At 39.6% G+C, this 18264-nt stretch overlaps 1 protein-coding gene across 14 annotated transcripts in view; it reads right to left on the reverse strand.

Moving 5' to 3' along the window:
- ABCC4 (ATP binding cassette subfamily C member 4) overlaps positions 1-18264 on the reverse strand; it is a 286538-nt gene that overhangs the window by 59819 nt on the left and 208455 nt on the right. For all 14 annotated transcript variants that reach the window (XM_042979281.1, XM_042979303.1, XM_042979308.1 and 11 more), the window contains one exon: positions 1038-1188. In XM_042979281.1, the coding sequence (XP_042835215.1) occupies positions 1038-1188 (151 nt within the window). The remainder of the gene's footprint in view (positions 1-1037; positions 1189-18264) is intronic.

Raw genomic sequence — 18264 nt, forward strand, 5'->3', positions numbered from 1 at the left:
CAACCATGAGACCCAATAGGTTTCTCTTCTTAGTCTGGCTTGCAGGAAGCTAAGCTGGTATTAATTTGCAGTAACTATCCACAGGGTTGCAGTTTCTGATACAAATATCTTACTTCTTTATGTTTTGGCTATCATCTTTATTCCTTCTTTCTTTTTTTAAATATAACAATCTACTCTCCTTATGATTTGTCTTACTAATAACAACATACTTTTGTGCATTAATGAGATAAGCTCTGAACTATTTCATCTTCTGTGATTACCCATGTTTTCCCATTATTCCAAAACCAGGAAGCTGAATGGAGAACAAACTAAATGCATACTGAACAGAACCCTCGCCTGGGTCCTCCTAAGGGAATTACATCCAGGATCCATTTATAGGAACAGCCTGAGCGGGGGGAAAGCTTCAAACAGTGTGGCATGACAGCAAACACTGGTGATAATAAAGAGTAACACTGAACACAATTGTTTATCTTTACAAAATATTTACCAGCTGTACCTTATTTGCCATTTTTTGAGTATGTGATAGTAATCTGTTTTTCAAATGTATCACTTCTGACATACGAGTATATTTCCCGACACCTCTGCTCCTTTCCCTAATCTTTCCCTTTCTTTGTCATTTCCAGAACCTTCAAGGAAAGAAAAATTCCATTTTCCTTCTGTATTTCCAAAATATTTCCAACATGAAATATTTCTTTAAAAAAATTACCTGAGTGCCTGCTCTACGTTAGGAAGCATGTCATGAGTAAGACAGAAATGGCCCCTGTCCTCACAGTGCTCACATTCCAGTGGAGCATCACTACACGTATATCCTCTGTTTCTTCCTTGTGCTACCCTGCAAAGCGGCCTGGCAGGCCACTAGCTCCATGTGCCCTAAGGGCCACTCTGACTCATGGTGGCCATAATATTCGATTATTTAACATGAGCTTGGAAAAAATTCTGGAAGAGAGAGTCTGCACAATTTCAGGGGTCTCCTTAATTACAGCATAAACGGAAGTGAGCCCACATCGCCAGTGCAACCTGAGAACCTCTGTACTCACTTGTAGATTCCAGGCGTTTGACATCCCTCGATGTTTCTAAGAAATATCGCCGAAGAACAAAGAAAATGATGCCAAAGGGAATCAGAGGTATCGCGACCCAAGGAATCACCGCCACTGCAACAGCCACCACACCACAGACTTGCAGAAATGTCTGAAATAGGGAAAAGAGATAAAAAGGCCTTCTTACCAAGAATTCTCTTCCAACATAGACTTTAAAGGGTTGTTTTGTTAGGATTCAACTCCTTTCTTCCAAAGACTTGTTGGAATGGCAGGGCATGGTTTCCAAAGATATAATAGAATTTTACAAGTGGTCCTGATGATATTTATACACCTAATCGTGATGTACCAAAGACAATAAGAATTTTCTAGATATTAGTTCTTTTGATACACTCAGTAGCCCTAGGAGATAGGCATTATAATCTTCCCTATTTAACAGATGAGAAAGTTTGAGACTCAGAGAGAATAAGACTTGAATCCCAAACTATCATGAGTCAGTGGATATTACCAGGGAAATCAGCAAGCAGAAATCATAGATGAGAAATTCGGAAGATTCAACTATACATGTAGGGATAAAGAAGTGGCTAATTACAAATTCAGTGGTCAGAAAGGGAGGGAGAAATTTAAGTATTTACCTTTGAAAGTGAGGATTCCTCTTTCTTGGCTTTCTATCCACAGTTAACATTTACCGAGTGCTCACTGTGTACAGTGCTACCCATTAAGTACTTTGCATGTACTAACTCATTTAATCCTCGGAATGGCCCTATCCAATACTAGTATTATCTCCCTTTCCACATGGAGACCCTGAAGCACAGGCAGGGGAAAAGCAACTTGATGAAGACTGCAAAGCATTAGTCATAGAAGCCTACATCATTAGCCATCATTATATATTTAAGCTTGCCCTCAATGTAATGCCAACTTTTTATCCTTCTGGAAAAAAATTCTTGACTTATTTGAGCCCCCTAATTTGTCTTGAATTTTTTCCTCTAAAGACCTTGCTTAAGGAATTTCAGAGTTTATCAGCGTGGCTAAAAAAGGACAAAAGAAGGGAAACAAATTTCTGAGATTTCTTAGAAATCTTATGAAGAGTTTTAAAAATAAGGAAACACAAAGTCCAAAATCTTTTTTTTTAAGTTTTATTATCTGGGCCAACAGACACATGAAAAGATGCCTGACATCACTCATCATCAGGGAAATGCAAATCAAAACCCACAATGAGAGATCATCTTCTGCCACAGAATGGCTAGTATCAGTAAGACAAGAAATAACAAGTGTTGGTGAGCATGTGGAGAAAAGGGAACTCTCATGCACCATTGGTGGGAATGTAAATTGGTACAGCCACTGTGGAAAACAGTATGCACGTTCTGGAAAAATAGAACAATAGAAATACCACGTGATTCAGAAATATCCCTACTGGGTACTGGGGCGCCTGGGTGGCTCAGTCGGTTAAACGTCCGACTTCAGCTCAGGTCATGATCTCGCGGTCGGTGAGTTCGAGCCCCGCATCGGGCTCTGTGCTGACAGCTCAGAGCCTGGAGCCTGTTTCAGATTCTGTGTCTCCCTCTCTCTCTTACCCTCCCCCGTTCATGCTCTCTCTCTGTCTCAAAAATAAATAAACGTTAAAAAAAATTTTTTTAATAAATAAATAATACCACTACTGGGTATTTACCCACAGAAAAGAAAAACACTAATTCGAGAAGATATGTGCAGCCCTATGTTTACTGCAGCATTATTTACGACAGCCACAATATGGAAGCAACCCACACGTCCATCAACAGATAACTGAATAAAAAAGACCGAGATCGTGCCATTTGCGACAACACGGATGAACCCAGAGGGCATTACGCTAAGGGAAATAAAGTCAGAGACAAACAAATACCATATGATTTCACTTACATATGGAATCTAAAAACAAAACAAACAAAAAGCAGAAACAGACCCACAACTGCAGAACTGATGGTTGCCAAAGGGGGGTGAGGGATGAGCAAATTGGGTGAAGGGGAGTGGGAGATACAGGCTTCCAGTTATGGGACGAATAAGTCAGATGAAAGGTAGCATAGGGAATACGGTCAATGGTACTGTTACTAAACTGTGTTGCATGCGGACAGATGGCAGCCACACACGCCGTGAGCACAGTGTTACGAAGAGTGGTAGAATCACTATGTTGCATGCGTGAGTGTCATTGCGTACGTTGCGTGTCAACTATACTTCGATTTAAAAAAGGATCAGGCTGTCTTGATGCTCCCATTTTTACAGGCCAGGCTATCCTGTTTCTAAAATAAGTATTTCAAATAAAAAATACGACAAAAAATGTTTTATTGCCAGAACAACAATCAATTTTATCATCTGGATAGGCAATTTTCTATCATTAGGATATTTAAAATATCTATCTCAAAGGCTAATGATGACAACAACAGCAAGTGCCCTGTGTCAGGTATGGGCTGTACACAGGTAGCGTACCGAGTTCTATGAATGTTCAATCATGACCTCATCTTGTGAGGTGATTTTATGTTGGGAAATGATACTGGGCTAAAAAGAGCAGGCAGAATAGAAACCCAAGTCACCTGGATGATGCTGATTTAAGTATCCACTTTTATCAGGAAAAAAATGGTATCATGGTGTACAACTTCAGGTGACATGAGTGCAATCAACATATTTTTGCATCTGCCTGCTAGGACAGTGGGCTCATTGGATGGTGGGAATGGGCACATTCACATGGCATGTGAACTCCAAAGTTTGTGAATTCAGGTGGATACAAACCCAGGACTATATGCACGAGGCACAGGGGGCTGTGGAAATACAGGGAAGAATATATGAATAGTTTCCGGAAGGTTCTTCAACTTACAACCAAATTTCACAGGCTGGTTTAACAAACAGAAAGAGCGGCAATGAATAACTTGCAGTAGTAATCACAGCTGATGGAAACACTGCCCAAGAGGAAGTCGGGCTGCAAAGGTCAAGGTGCCTGCCCACATTAACATAGGTTGTTCCGTGTCCTCTCAGAAGGCACCTGCCCAGTGCCTTCCCCACTGTGCCAGCCAGGGCAGCGGGCCCCGGGCGCATCTCCAAGGGAAGGACTAGCAGGGCAATGCCTGAGGGAGACACATGTTATCATCTCACAGTTATTCCAAGTCAGTTTTCTCGGAGCTTCATCACAACCAGCTTGTGAATGAGCAAAGAAGGAACTGTCATTTCCATTTACAGATAAGGATTGTGAAAGCTGGCAGGTTAAGTGGTGGTCCCAAGTTCTCCCAGGAAGTTACTGTGTGATGGAGAAAGCCAGGAATGGTGCCTGTGAAAGGTGCTTCGTGCAGGCAGGAGAAGAGTGGAGGAAGGAGGAAACTTCTAGAACTGTGAATCTGTGGGCAGGAGCCCCAGTGAATCAAAACTGCATTATTTTGATGTAGACCCAAGCGTTCTGTTTCCCCCAGTCTCTACTGCGGTGTCCATACAAAACCCAGGGTGAAGAGGCATGGAATTCTGAAGGAACAAAGTCCAATAGTAAGTGGAGAAAGCAGGCTGTGCACCTCTCTCCTTTTACATCTACAGCTGGCCAATTTCTCACAGCTACTGGGTTAACTGATGCATCCCACTCTTCTATACTAATTAGGAAGCCAAGAGGAAGGGTCCTTTTAGACCCTTCTATGTCTGCCCTTAAGTGACCACTAGGCTTACCACTGTTAGTTGTCCAGAAAAAAAAAAATCTGAAAGGTTATGAAAATATTAAAATTTACAATTTTTGAGCAGACTAACATCACTTGATTGAACAATATTCACCAGTTTCAACTACCCGGCTCTCCCGAAGGTGGGGGCCTTCTGTGGCTAAGCCGGCCCGGCAGATTACCTGGGCAGCAGAGGTAAGCTCCAAACACGGGGCTCCACTGGAGCCATCTTCTTGGCGCTCATTAAAGACCCGTAACTGATGCTCTCAGAAACTCCCAGGTTAGGTTAGGGCTTTCAGATCTGATGTCCCCAAATTCTGAAGTAATTCAAAAAGGCTTTCTATAAGAGTTTTATTTCTACTTGCAGGTCATGCTATGGCCAGCTGAACAGTGAATTAGATGTTATACTGTACAGTAAAAACATACACAATGTTTGATTTTACATTTATATGTATTCATGTATATACACATGTGAATCTTTTACTGCCAGAAAACTCTCTCTCTTTTTTTTTAAAGTAATCTCTCTGCCCAACATGGCGCTCAAACTCAAACGCCCAAGATCAAGAGTCACATGCTCTACCAACTGAGCCAGCCAGGTGCCCATGCCAGCAAACTCTTTATGGAAGTTGGCAAGGACAAAAACAGTAAGCAAAAAAGCTAACATTCCGAAAGGGTACACAGAAGATGCTGGTGCAAAACAAACACCCATCCCCTCCTTAAAGCCAGTCTCATTTCTTCCTTCCACATTCTCAGGAATTCCAAAGTATGTACACAAATTCTGCCCAAATGATTGGATTCCAAACCTATATTGGATGACCCACCCCCACGGCCAGTGCTTCTGTACCTCTGTTGCACTAAGGCACAAAGAGACAATGATATAAATATACAGCAAGAAACATGTTGACCCAGAAGCACCTGACCCAAGCCTTGACACCCAAGATCTAAGGGTAATTGTTTTTTTGATATGCTTGTATCCCAACTGGAACATACTCGTTAGGAAGTCAATCCAAAATCTATAAACCCACGTGAACAGGGGCACCTGGGTGGCTCAGTCGGTTAAGAGTCCGACTTCGGCTCAGGTCACGATCTTGCGGTCCGTGAGTTCGAGCCCCGCGTCGGGCTCTGGGCTGATGGCTCAGAGCCTGGAGCCTGCTTCCGATTCTGTGTCTCCCTCTCTCTCTGCCCCTCCCCCATTCATGCTCTGTCTCTCTCTGTCTCAAAAATAAATAAAAAACATTAAAAAAAAAAATTTAAACCCATGTGAACAAATGCAAACAATCCTTGAATAAAAGTCCTTCACTTGAGAGAACATGTTGATTTTGCTTAATCGGGAGTAATTCTGCAGCTTACAGAGAACGTCAATCCAGACCTGGAGGGCAATAGCATTAGCCTAGCACCATGCTATCCAACAGGGTCTAAGACCAACCCTCTCTAATATTAACAGGGAAGGGAACACAGCCCACCATCTTGCCTTAGTGAAAACTGGGCTACCCACTACCACAAAAAGATGTCGGAAGGTAGTAGGAATTACGTGAGATAATTATATAAAGTGCTTAGCAGTCCATGCTTAACAAAAAGAAACCTTAAGTACCATTATTATTACCTTTCAGTATGCTCTAGATGCCAGCAGCCAGAAGAGAAGGAACAGTGCGTTGACAGATTTATGGGCCTAAAGTGTCTTAAAAATATCATGAAGCTGGAGCCTGAGACGTGTCTCACTCTAACCACTGACACAGCTTAGGACTATCCAGCGACACCAGGGCAAGTGTTATTGTTTCCTGGATGTGGTAATGATGTCACATATACCAAAGTGGCTGTGGCTCTTCTTTAGCCATCATATCTGAGGTCTATTTTGTTTGAATATAAGATGACCGATAAACCTCATGCCTACTACATTTTCTGTCCTCTCCTTTTTCACCCCACCTGAGGGTCTCCCAAAGACTGATAACCTCAGGATAGTGGAAGCAACTCAACATTTTTTGAGATGTCTCTTTTCTTATTCTGGATTCTTTTAGTGTTTCAAGACTCACTTCTTTTTTTTTTTTTTTTTTAATGTTTGTTTATTTATGACACAGAGACAGAGCATGAGTGGGGGGAGGGACAGAAAGAGAGGGAGACACAGAATCCGAAGCTGGTTACAGGATCCAAGCTGTCAACACAGAGCCCGACGCCGGGCTCGAACTCACGGACTGCGAGATCATGACCTGAGCCAAAGTCGGACGCTTGACCAACTGAGCCACCCAGGCACCCCAAGCCTCACTTCTTAGTGAAGACTTCCTGCCCTGAAATTGCTCAGCACTTCTGGGAGAGTAAGGAAAACTGTGCTGGGCCTCCGAATCAACACCACCAAAGCAAACGCCAGATTATTCAATAGGGACAAAGAAGTCCATCGTGACATTTTCTATTTCATGCATCATGAACTGGTGTCGATATCAAGGGAAATACAAAAGCTACATTTTGTGCACTAGTGAATCCCAGGAAATTCAGCTGTATCCACTCCAGGTTGGCCTTCCTGGCAAGCAAGCATGCTAGTTCAGATGCCAGGAGGGCCCTGTCACCATCACTTACAGAAAGGATGAGCACCTCTCTCCCTTACAAAGGAAGCTGTCCTGTGAGCCACTCTTTCTGATTAAACCACAGGGGTATCTAAATGAATTGTTAATGTCGCTTATAGAAGCCATAAAATAAAATAATTCTTACGGAAAATGTTAACTGCTTTGTTTGAAAAATTGCCCAGTTACAAATCTTGAGAAAAATGTCATTGCTTGGTTGCTAGCGCCTATGGCAAATTCCCTCATTACACTGAAGAAAATCCCTGTATCTTGTTCACTACCAAAGACAGGTACAACTGCCCCCCTCCCCCATACCAATAGTGGATAACATCTCGTGAGGCTGCCTTGTGTCCCACCTCTTCAGTAATTCCATCCTCACTTTCAATCTGAGTGGGAGGGATTATCACCTCCACACACAAAGAATGAAGCTCATGTGGGGTGCCTGGGTGGATCAGTCAGTTGAGCATTCGACTTCGGCTCAGGTCATGACCTTGTGGTTCGTGAGTTCGAGCCCCGCATCGGGCTCTGTGCTGACAGTTCAGAGCCTGGAGCCTGCTTTGGATTCTTATCCCCCTATCTCTCTGCTCCTCCCAGGGGCATGCTCAGTCTCTCCCTCTCTCTCTCTCAAAAATAAATATTAAAAAATTTAAAGAATGAAGCTGATGCTCACTGATGCTCAGAGAAGTTTAGTGATTTGCCCTAAGTTAGATAATTCAGAGTCACTGTGTCCCCAAGCCTACAATATCTGAATGATACAGCATCTCATATAAAGATTCATCCTTCAAAAAATTTATTCCTAAATGTATTCCCATTTTACATTTTCCCTTTCATTTGCATTTTCTAGTTTGGTTGGGTTTCTTGTGGTTGTAGCTGGTCTCCCCCAGGAGGTGCTCAGTCTAGATTCCCAGTTCCTATGGAAATAAAAACCTGCTCGGTGCACAGAGCAGAGCTGATCAGTAAAAAGGTCCTAAAAATGTTTGCTAATAGAACATACAAAACACATGCTGATTTAAGAAATACTGCTTAAATAAAAAAGATTCATAAGATGAAGTCTAAGCCCAGAAAGCAAACTGATTTGGGGGAAGGAAGGAAAAAGCCAAATTTAACTTTAATATAAATACACAAAACCCAAAGACCCTAAATGAGATTATTCTACATGCCACATATGTATATTGGGATGGTGGTGAAAACAAAGCATTTCCCCAGGTCGTGTTTTCCTCTAGAATTAATACTGTATCCCTAATCTTACAGATTTTAGCATATTTCTTTCACAAGCAGTATTAAATAGAGGACTGGTTTGTCTGTTTGACATTTAACTACCCAAATGCTTACAGCCCTGTAGGAACTCCTAGGTATCTACCCACAATTTCCTTTAAACTTAATTCAATGGGATTCTGTTCCTGCTTGTCTTTGTGAAGCTTGTGCCAAGGAACATGTTTTCTATAAACAACAGTAAAAATGTATTCTTATTTTATGCAAATAAATATGTCATCCATACTTCTGGCTCACCCCATTCTTATTTGAACTCTTGCTTGTGCTCAGACTTCTCTTAGGCACAAAGTGAAATGTGTATTTAATCATAAGGCCACTTAGTCAGTAGACAGTACTTTTATTACTTGTTTACAGTATTAAAAAATAAAATCAGGATCATTAAAACTACTAACACCTCAAAGGAATTTCAAAGCTTTGAATTCTGCTGTCAGTCAGCTCTTAAAAATTCTGTTCCAAGTTCTGATAAGTACAAATCGTCCAGATTGCCTTAAACGATTACTGATTTTGCAGAAGATAGGGCTTACGTGCAATAAACAAAGCAAGATTCACTTCTTGGCAAGAAAACACGGCAAGATTTTCTTCTGATTTAGAGAGAGGAAAAAAAAATGATGCCTAGTTTTTAATCAGTAAGCTGTTTACTGATGTGGGTGTAGGAGAGATTCTTCTACCTATTTATTCTGGAAACATATGAGATAAAAAAAAAACCTTTCAATGAAATGACTATCACATAGATTGTGCTGCTGGCTAATACAAGATTCTTGTGGAGGCAGTAAAATTTTGAACAGGCTATACAAAACTCAAAGTATTAAGAACTAAAATGTAATTCCCATCACATACTCGTTACTCTTCAATTATAGGATAAATAAAAGCAAAGGGAAAAATATGGAAAGCTCTTAAATGTAAGCTCCTAAACCTCAATACTGACCTACGGTTAGCATTAAGTCTGCAGGTGTAAGTGACATGCTGACATGGCACCTTGCATGCTTCAGGGAGTTCAGACATCAGCTCTGGCTCCCAGATCCCTCCTTTGTCACCTGTCTCTTGACTTCATCCAACTCATTTGGCTCTGTTATATCAGAACTTTATGGAATGTTGGTGTGTCTTATTTATACGAAGATATCTAAACAAACTCTCTTTAAGATTAAACTTTTCAGGGGAGCCTGGGTGGCTCAGTCGGTTAAGCGTCCAACTTCGGCTCAGGTCATGATCTCACAGTTCGTGAGTTCACGCCCTGCGTCGGGCTGTGTGTCGACAGCTCAGAGCCTGGAGCCTGCTTCGGATTCTGTGTCTCCCTCTCTCTCTGCCCCTCCCTTGCTCATGCTCTGTCTCTTTCTCTCTCAAAAGTAAACAAACATTTAAAAAAATTTTTTTAAAAAGATTAAACTTTTTGAAACTTGTCCTTTCCTTGAGATCTACTAATCACTTTCCACCCTCCATTTGTTGGCCTCGGATCTTTTTATATCCAATCTAGCTCTGGGAAGTGTGTATCCTTCAGTTAGCCCTTACTCCTGAGTCGTTGCTAACTCCACTTGAAGAGTACATGGTGGTATTAGGCTTACAATTTGTTAGCCAACACAACAGAAATCATTATTCCCTTTTTTTTTTTTTATGTTCAGCATATCTCACGGATCAATAGCTTCCTTTTCCCTTTTCTCAGTGTTAGAGCTTATTTTGAAATTCAAGGCTGGAGTCCACCCATATGCTACTTTTAAAAGGCACACCTTATGGGAATGCAAGCTGGTGCAGCCATTCTGGAAAACAGTATGGAGGTTCCTCAAAAAACTAAAAATAGAACTATCCTACGACCCAGCAACTGCACTACTAGGCATTTATCCATGGGATACAGGTGTGCTGTTTTGAAGGGACACATGCACCCCCATGTTTACAGCAGCACTATCAACAATAGCCAAAGTAGGGAAAGAGCCCAAATGTCCATCGATGGATGAATGGATAAAGAAGATGTGGGGTGTGTGTGTGTGTACACACACGCGCGCGCGCGCGCACACACACACACACACACACACACACACACACACACACAAAATGGAGTATTACACGGCAATCAAAAAGAATGAAATCTTGCCATTTGCAACTATGTGGATGGAACTGGAGGATACTATGCTAAGTGAAATTAGAGAAAGACAAAAATCATATGACTTCACTCATATGAGGACTTTAAGACACAAAACAGATGAACATAAGGGAAGGGAAACAAAAATAATATAAAAACAGGGAGGGGGACAAAACAGAAGAGACTCATAAATATGGAGAACAAACAGAGGGTTGCTGGAGGGGCTGTGGGAGGGGGGATGGGCTAAATGGGTAAGGGGCATTAAGGAATCTACTGAAATCATTGCTTCACTATATACTAGCTAATTTGGATGTAAATTTTAAAAAATAAAAAATAAAATTAAAAAAAAGGCATACCTTAAAAATAAAGGAAGAAAGACAAGGTTGGAAAAGGGTACCCTATGAAAAACACTAACCCAAAGAAAGCTGGACTATCTATACCACACTAAACAGAAATGTTTAAGTTAGGAAGCGTTCCTAAAAATAAAGGAAAACATTTCAAAAGAAGAATTGGCCAATTTATCTATAAGACATTAAAAAAATCTAAATGCATATAAACTTAATAACACAGCTCCAAAATGTAGAAAGCAAAATCTGAAAGAACCCAGGAGAAACAGACAAATCCATAATCATAGTGGGGGATTTTAACCCACTTATCTCAATAACTGATAGATTAGAAGATAAAAATAAAAATACAGAAGCTATGAAAATGTGATGAACAAACTTGATCTAATTAAGAAATGTAAAATACTGCAGCCAATAGCTGCACAATACATCCTTTTCAACTGAATATATATTCTATGCTAGAAAGCAAATATCAACAAACTTCAAGGGCCAGAAATTATACAGAATACATTTTGACCTAAGTGGATTTAACAAAAAAACAAAACAAAAACTCATACCCAAAAGGTAACCAGAAAATCACTAAACATTTGGAAATTTAGTAATATACTTCTCTAATATCTAGTTCAAAGAAATTACAATAAAATTAGAAAGTATCTTGACATAAAATAAAAATCTGCTAATATTAAAATTTGAGGTCTGCAACTAAAGCTGTGTTTAGAAATACATTTTTACCTTTAATTTTTTTTTAAAGAAGGACTACAGGGGATACATGGGAAGTCTCTACCTTCCTCTTATAATTTGCTGTGAACCTGAAACTGCTCTAAAAACATAAAGCCTCATTAAAGAAAAAAAGGAAGAAAGGTTAAAAGTCAAGGGTTTAAAAACACATCTTAAAAAAACCATATTAAACTGAAGTATATAGAAAAAATGAAGAGAATAGTAAACATTAATGAGACAGAAAACCAACTTCCAAGGAGAAAAATCAACAAACCCAAAGCTTGATTCTTTCAAAGTACAAATGAAATTAATAAACTCCTACCAAGACTGGTCAAAAGAAAAGAGAAGAAAAACTACCATTATCATGAATTAAAAGGGGATAACACAGCACGGGCACTAAAAAGAGCATATGACAAACATTTAAAAATTTTCTAATGTTTTTTAATGCTTATTTATTTTTGAGAGAGAGAGAGAGAGAGAGAGAGAGAGAGAGAGACAGACGTTTCTTCTTGAGAGCCAAAGTCAGACGTTTAACTGACTGGGCCACCCAGGCGCCACAGACATTTAAAAATTTTAATGCAGAGAACAAATTGCTTGAAAACTGATATACAAAGACTGACATAAGAAGAAATAGAAAATCCGAAGAATTCTGTATCAATTTAAAAATTTGAATCCATAATTTTAAAACTTTACACAGAAGTTTTAGGCCCAGATGGCTTCACAAGAAGATTGTGCAAAGAAGTTATGCCAAATTCTTCCACAGAATTTGACTCCAGTATCATTATGATATAAAAACTACAAAAAGATATTAAAAGAAAGAGAACACTAAACAACATACCAATAAACTCAACCTAACAATATAAAAAGGATAATAATGTCACAATCAAACTGGTGTAGGCAAGCCCAAAATCCACGGGACAGGTGGTTAGAAAGGCAGGTTGGAACTCTTGGGTAGAAGACGGTGTTATCCACAGGTAGAATTTCTTTTTCTTTGGGGAAGCCTTGGCTCCTGCAACCTTTCAACTAAATCAGGCCCACACAGATGAACTACAATAATCTTCCTTAAAGTCAACTGATTATGGATTCCAATCACATCCACAAAATACATACACAGCAACACTCAGATTACTTTTTGACTGAATAACTGGGGACAGTAGCCTAGTCAAGCAGATACCCAAAACTGACTATTAAATACTTCCCATTTCTTTTTACATGGACAGCATAACTCTGATACCAAAGGCTGACAAAATATTTTGGGAAAAAGCAAATTATTGGCCAGTATCCTTCATGAACAACAGATAAAAAATTCTTGACAAAGTATCAACAAATCCACAGTAGTGATACATTAAAAAAAAAAAAATGTGATCACATGACCAAGTGGAATTTATTCCAGGAATACAAGATTAATTTAATCTGCAAATATCAATCAGTATAATATATCCTGTTAAAAGGGTAAAAGGTGAATAATCATATATCTGAAGAGATGTAGAAAAAATATTTGTCAATATTCAACACCTGTTCTTGATAAAAAAGTAAAAATTCTCACCAAATCCAGAATTTAAAAAAAATTAAAATTTGATCCAGATATCTAACCCCCAAATTGCAATTAACATTATTTTTAATGGAAAAATATTGAAGGATTTTGCTTTAAGAGTATGAGAATACCTTTTTTAAGTGTTTATTTATTTTGAGAGAGAGAGAGAGAGAGACAGAGAGACAGAGAGCACGAGCGGGGGAGGGACAGAGAGAGAGAGGGAGAATTCTAAGCCGGCTCCGTGCTGTCAGCGCTGAGCCCAACGTGGGCTCAATCCCAGAACCGTGAGATCATGACCTGAGCTGAAATCACGAGCTGGAGGTTCAACCCACTAAGCGTGCCCCAAGAGTATATCTTATCTCATCATTTCTTGTTTTTAAATTTTTTTAAATGTTTGTTTATTTTTGAGAGAGAATGTAATCAGGGAAGGGGCAGAGAGAGAGGAAGACAGAATCTGAAGCAGGCTCCAGGCTCTGAGCTTGTCAGCATAGAGCCTGATGTGGGGCTCAAATTCAAGGGCCATGAGATCATGACCTGAGCCAAAGTCGAATGCTTAACTGACTGAGCCACCCAGGTACCCCTCTCATCACTTCAACACTGTACTGGAAGCTCTAACCCTCTAAGTTAAGAAAAGATAATACAAGTCTTATATTGTAAATAAAGAGATAAAACTATCATTATGAACAGCTGACAAGATTGTGTATGTAGAAAATTCTACAGAACAACAACAACAAAAAACCCACCAACTCCAACAACTGCAAATTGAGTTCACAAGTTCAATGACACAAGATCAATATACATAAATCAACTTTATTTCTGTATACTAGAAACAAGCAAGTGGAAAATGATATTAAAAACAATCTCATAAGTAGATGTAAAAAAACATTAAATACTCAGGGAATGTATTTAACCAAAGGAGTGCAAAATGTTTATACAAAAAACTTCTAAAGTTAAAGAAGACCTGAATAAGTGGAGAGGTAGATCACATTCATAACTGAAAGATGCAATACAGTTAAGAATCACCGACTTCTCAAATCGATCTACAGCTAAAAGGTAATATCAAAATCCCAGCAGGCTTTTATAAAAAACAAATTGAAAGGCTTCTAAAATGTACATAGTCAAGTAAAGGATCTGGTATGATCGACACAATCTTGACAAAGCAGTACAAAGTTACTAAGTTTCAAGTCTTACCAAAATGCACAATAACCACAACCACCATGTGGGTGTGAAGACAGATAAACAGATCAGTGGAACAAAACAGACACAGACTTGCTCACATATAGTCAAAAAGATTTTTAACCAAGGTGCCAAGGCAGTTAAATGCACAAAAAGTCTTTATAACAAATGTGAATAGAATAACTGGGGAAAATAACAACAACAACAATCAACTGCATTCCATACAAAAAGTTAATAGAAATGGCTCAATTTTTTAAGAGGTAGAACAAGTAAGTATCTTCACATCCCACAAAGACTTCTTAGGACACAAAAAACATGGACTACAAGAGATGAGGGGGGAAGCAAACATTTCACTTCAACAAAATTAAAACTTGCTCTTCATTAAAAAAGAGGCAAGCCACAGACTGTAAGAAAAGATTCACAAAGGCCGAGTATTAAACTAGTATTATTTTTAAAAACTAGTATTAAGAAATATATACATATACGGGCATCTGGGTGCCTCAGTTGGCTAGGCATCCGACTTTGGCTCAGGTCATGATCTCACAGTTCATGGGTTCGAGCCCTGCATCAGGCTTTGTACAGCTTGAAGCCTGGAGCCTGTTTCAGATTCTGTGCCTCTCTCTCTCTCTGCCCCTCCCCTGCTCACGCTCTGTCTCTGTCTCTCAAAAACAAATAAACACTAAAAAAATTAAAAAAAAAAAAAATATATATATATACATATAAACTCCTTTAAATCAACAATAAAATTTTTGTTTAAGTTTAAAAATCAGCAAGTGATCTGAACCAATATTTCACAAAAAGAAGATATGTGAATAGCCAATTAGCATGCATGAAAAGGAGCTCAGTGTCATTAAGCATCAGGGAAATACAAATTCAAACCCCAATGAGACCAATCTCTACTAGAAGGGCTAAAACCAAAAAGACTGATAATACTAACTGTTGTAAAGATGGACAGCAGCTAGAACCTCCATACTGCTGGTGAGTACATGTTGCAAGTATCTTGAAAACCTTTAAAATTTTTTAAAGTTAATATACACCGACCTTATGACCTAGCAATTTCATTTCTAGGTATTTGATCTAAAATAAATGAAAACACATGTCTACATCAACACGTGTACAAGAAGGTTCACTGCTAAAAACTCAACAACCCAAATGTTCATCAAGTAGGGGCTACAGAAATTGTGAAATCTTCACTCAATGGAATATCACGCAGGGAAAAAAAAAAATGAATCATTCAACACGCAACTGGATGAATCCCCAAAAAGATGCTGAAAAAAAAAGGCAGCAGCCACAGAAAAACATGTACTACATTGATTCCATTTATACATAAGTAGCCTCCAAAATAAAAATACTGATTCTATGTCACTGGAAATCTGGGAAAGGTGTGGGGTGTGGAAAGAATGACAAAGGACAAGACAGACTTTCTGAGGTGATGAGAACGCTCCACAACATCTTGTTTTGGTTAATCGTCACAGAGATATACAATTATCAAAATTCACCAAACTACCAAAAAAAAAAAAAAAAAAAAAACCAAATAAACCAAACCCTAGTTTATTGTATGTAAACTGTACCTCAATAAAAATATCAACAGGCTAAATAGAAGATCATGACACCACAATTCCTCTCCCATTCCTTTGGTCATGCTCAGGCAGGTGTTGACAACATGTAAATACACAGCCACAATGGCACATGGTGATCTCCTTTGGTGCGCTGTGGCGGGAGGGGAGGGGGGCACCTGCAAGGGGTAATGGTAACCAGCCTGCAGGCCTCAGACAAAGCATGGCTCCTGAACCACATCTGGCATATCTGCCATAGAGGGCTGCCCCTTAGCACCAATGCCAGAGATGTTCTTATCTGCTTCGTGACTCAATGCCAATGACGATCAAAGAACACTAAATCAAAGAACCCAAAAGAAAGGGCTCCAAGAGACAAGTGAGTCATGAAACTCACAAGCAGAAGACAGTATAAATTATAATTATCAGGTTCCACATCAGATTTGAGAAAGAAATCCATACATAAAATGGCAAGTGTGAGATTTTACTAAAACTGAAGTTCTCCAGCCTGTCCCTTTCTTGCTCATCTTATAAAGAAAACTCCTGAAGTAGCCAGAACTGAGTGAATGTAACAAAGAACAGCCTATGGGGACTCTAAAGGTCCTCCAACTAAGTAAATATTTAGCCATTTTCCTCTCCCTAGCAACGACTGTCCATTTAATCATCCCTAACAGTGCAAAGTGGCAAGGCGAGAAAGCCCCGTGAGTGGCCACTGTTTTGCAATGGACGTCATCCAATAACGCCATAATGTAAAGTTCTATGCTCTGCACAGTACCACCATGCTTGATAAAAATGAGATGTTTATTTTTTTTTTTTTTTAGGTCTTAATTAGCTTCTTGTTAAACTACAAACATTATCATTGGAGCACACATGCTGGGACAGACAAATTGGAACACTGGTTGCCAGCCTGGGAGGGTCCCCGGTGATTAACTGTCACTACGCTGATGTTGACGGTGCTGCTTTTCTAATTGTGCTAACCATCGTGTTGGGCGGTGGGGGGGAAAACCAACCGTCTTGTCTTTCATTAAAAAAAGACAGGTAAAGGAATCATATGAGTGGGCTTGTGTGAATCCTACCACCCTGATCTCACAACCCCAAGGGTCAAGTGTTTGTAAATATTTCCAGTAACTCATATCACCAATTCCCCCTCCTATTAGCAAGGAAACCCACTTTAACTTGGCCATTTGCATGAATCATTATCTCTGGGCCTGGCATTTTCACGGGATATTCCAACCTTCCAACGGCTCTGGCTAAAACGCTTTTCATTGATTTTAAAAGCGTGAAAGCAACTGTGTGCATCAGTTAAAATGGATGGGTTTACTTTTAAAGAGTCGGTAAAACAGAGATCTTCTAAATGAGGGCAAGGTGGCCTAACTAACAATCTCCTTTGTCCAATGGGATTTGAGGGCGGGAGTGGGGGGAAGGGGTCAACACACCATAGAAATCTCAAAATGACAAAGTCATTGTTTGCTGAAAGAGGCTGGAATGCTTTCTACACACTTTCCCTGACATCTCCGCACAATGCAATGCAAGGGTCAGTGGTACTGAGACAAGTAAAGGCAGTTCCACTCTTTTGCTTCTATAAAAGCCAGCGACCCAACCTATTGTCCCCAAGTCTTCGGCTCGCTTTGTTCTCAATACCCAGATGCGGCAGCTTTTTCATTCCTGCTCCCCCTCTGGAAAGAAATGACTGTGGACACCTCCTTCACATTTTCTTTTTTCTCGGGCATTTTCACTTCATAAAGCCGCAGTCAATGTGTTTTGTGTGTGGTGAGGAGGGAATGACACGTTCCATGGTGGTCCCCACCACTGTCTGCATTGGTGGCTCAAGTAGCCTCAGGATTAGCCCTTTGTGCTCCATGAAAGGATATGAAAAGTCAGTTACTTAAGCTCAGTCAAGCTGTTGATTTTTTTTTTCTTTTTTTTGGATGAGGGGTGTGTGGGGAAGAAAGGTTTTGCAATTCAGTTTTCCTCAATAAATTACGGCATTTTGCTGAGGGCAGCTGTGTGCAAGTTCACATGCTCAACGAGTCCCACGTTTCAAAAAAAAAAAAAAAGAAAGAAAAATGCCTAAAACTTCCACGTCCTACCTTTGTTTTCACTTGCTTCGCTAGTAGGAAGACTTCTGGGAGGTGATAATTGTTAATGTCAAGAATTCTAAATAAATGAGACTCCTTACTCAAATATTATCTGAGAGTTTCAAAAACTGCATTAAGTTCGTTACTATGAAATATTCAGTGCTTCACAGTCTATTCTGAGAGTAACGGAATCTGATCCCATGAGTCTACATGTAAAAATATCTATTAAAAACTTTCGGGGATATCAAACTTAGAATATCTGTGAAAAAAC

This window comes from Panthera tigris, chromosome A1 (assembly GCF_018350195.1).
Source record: "Panthera tigris isolate Pti1 chromosome A1, P.tigris_Pti1_mat1.1, whole genome shotgun sequence".
NCBI lineage: Eukaryota > Metazoa > Chordata > Mammalia > Carnivora > Felidae > Panthera > Panthera tigris.